At 29.5% G+C, this 786-nt stretch overlaps 1 protein-coding gene across 1 annotated transcript in view; it reads right to left on the bottom strand.

Annotated features, from left to right (window-relative positions):
- The window catches only part of LOC110028751 (ankyrin repeat domain-containing protein 2A-like), a 17,772-nt gene continuing 16,986 nt past the window's right edge, over positions 1–786 (bottom strand). Inside the window, exon 8 of the mRNA XM_020730733.1 lies at positions 1–201. Within this exon, the coding sequence (XP_020586392.1) occupies positions 102–201 (100 nt within the window). The 3' untranslated portion in view covers positions 1–101. The remainder of the gene's footprint in view (positions 202–786) is intronic.

Here is a 786-nt window from a genome sequence, read left to right as displayed (position 1 = left end):
AGAACAAGTGTAATACAAGGTTGAATGATGCCTGAAATGCAACCTGGATTGATTGATCTTTGTAATCTCATCAGAATATCTGATGCAAACATTACAACATGTTATAGAAAAGCATCCTTCTCAAGTAGCTTCAGAACCTCATCCTGATTGTTTAACTTCGCCACCTCAATTGGTGTTTTACCATCCAAATTTTGGAGTGTACTGCAACAAATATCCAAGATTAAAACAATGCAGCATCCTTAAAAGTAGCAAGGAATATATATATATATATATAGATACATGAAAATTTACATACATACCACACAATTCTTATGTATTTACAAGTTTATAACACTTTGGTGTTAAATAACTAGGTGTAAAGTTATAAAACTAGGTGACACTAGTATTTTTGATATTATGTCAAAGCTTTGAGTGGTGTGTTTTTAAATATATATGCGAACTATGTGTTAATGTGTGCAAATGCCCCGTATAGGAGTGAATTGAGCTAAACTGACTCGTAAGCTGACTAGGGCTCGGCTTGAAAAGCAGCTTGTGAATTGAGTTTGATCAGCTAAGAAACCAACCTCAAGCCAACCCCAACTCAAAGCATTAGTTCGTGAGCCCGCTCGTTTTTATAAATATTCATATAAAATATACTCAAAATATATTAAAATTCAAAATTTTATCTTTAACTTATTAAAAATATTTTAAAAAATAATATTTTATATTTTATATCAAATGATTTTTTACTAATTATATTTATCATTTTATTATAATACTAGCTTAATTTAATATTTTGTTCACTCT

The sequence above is a fragment of the Phalaenopsis equestris genome, unplaced genomic scaffold, assembly GCF_001263595.1.
Source record: "Phalaenopsis equestris unplaced genomic scaffold, ASM126359v1 Scaffold000002, whole genome shotgun sequence".
Classification (NCBI taxonomy): domain Eukaryota; kingdom Viridiplantae; phylum Streptophyta; class Magnoliopsida; order Asparagales; family Orchidaceae; genus Phalaenopsis; species Phalaenopsis equestris.
The sequence above is the reverse complement of the archived record's forward strand: the minus strand, read 5'-3'. Positions and strand labels throughout refer to the sequence as shown.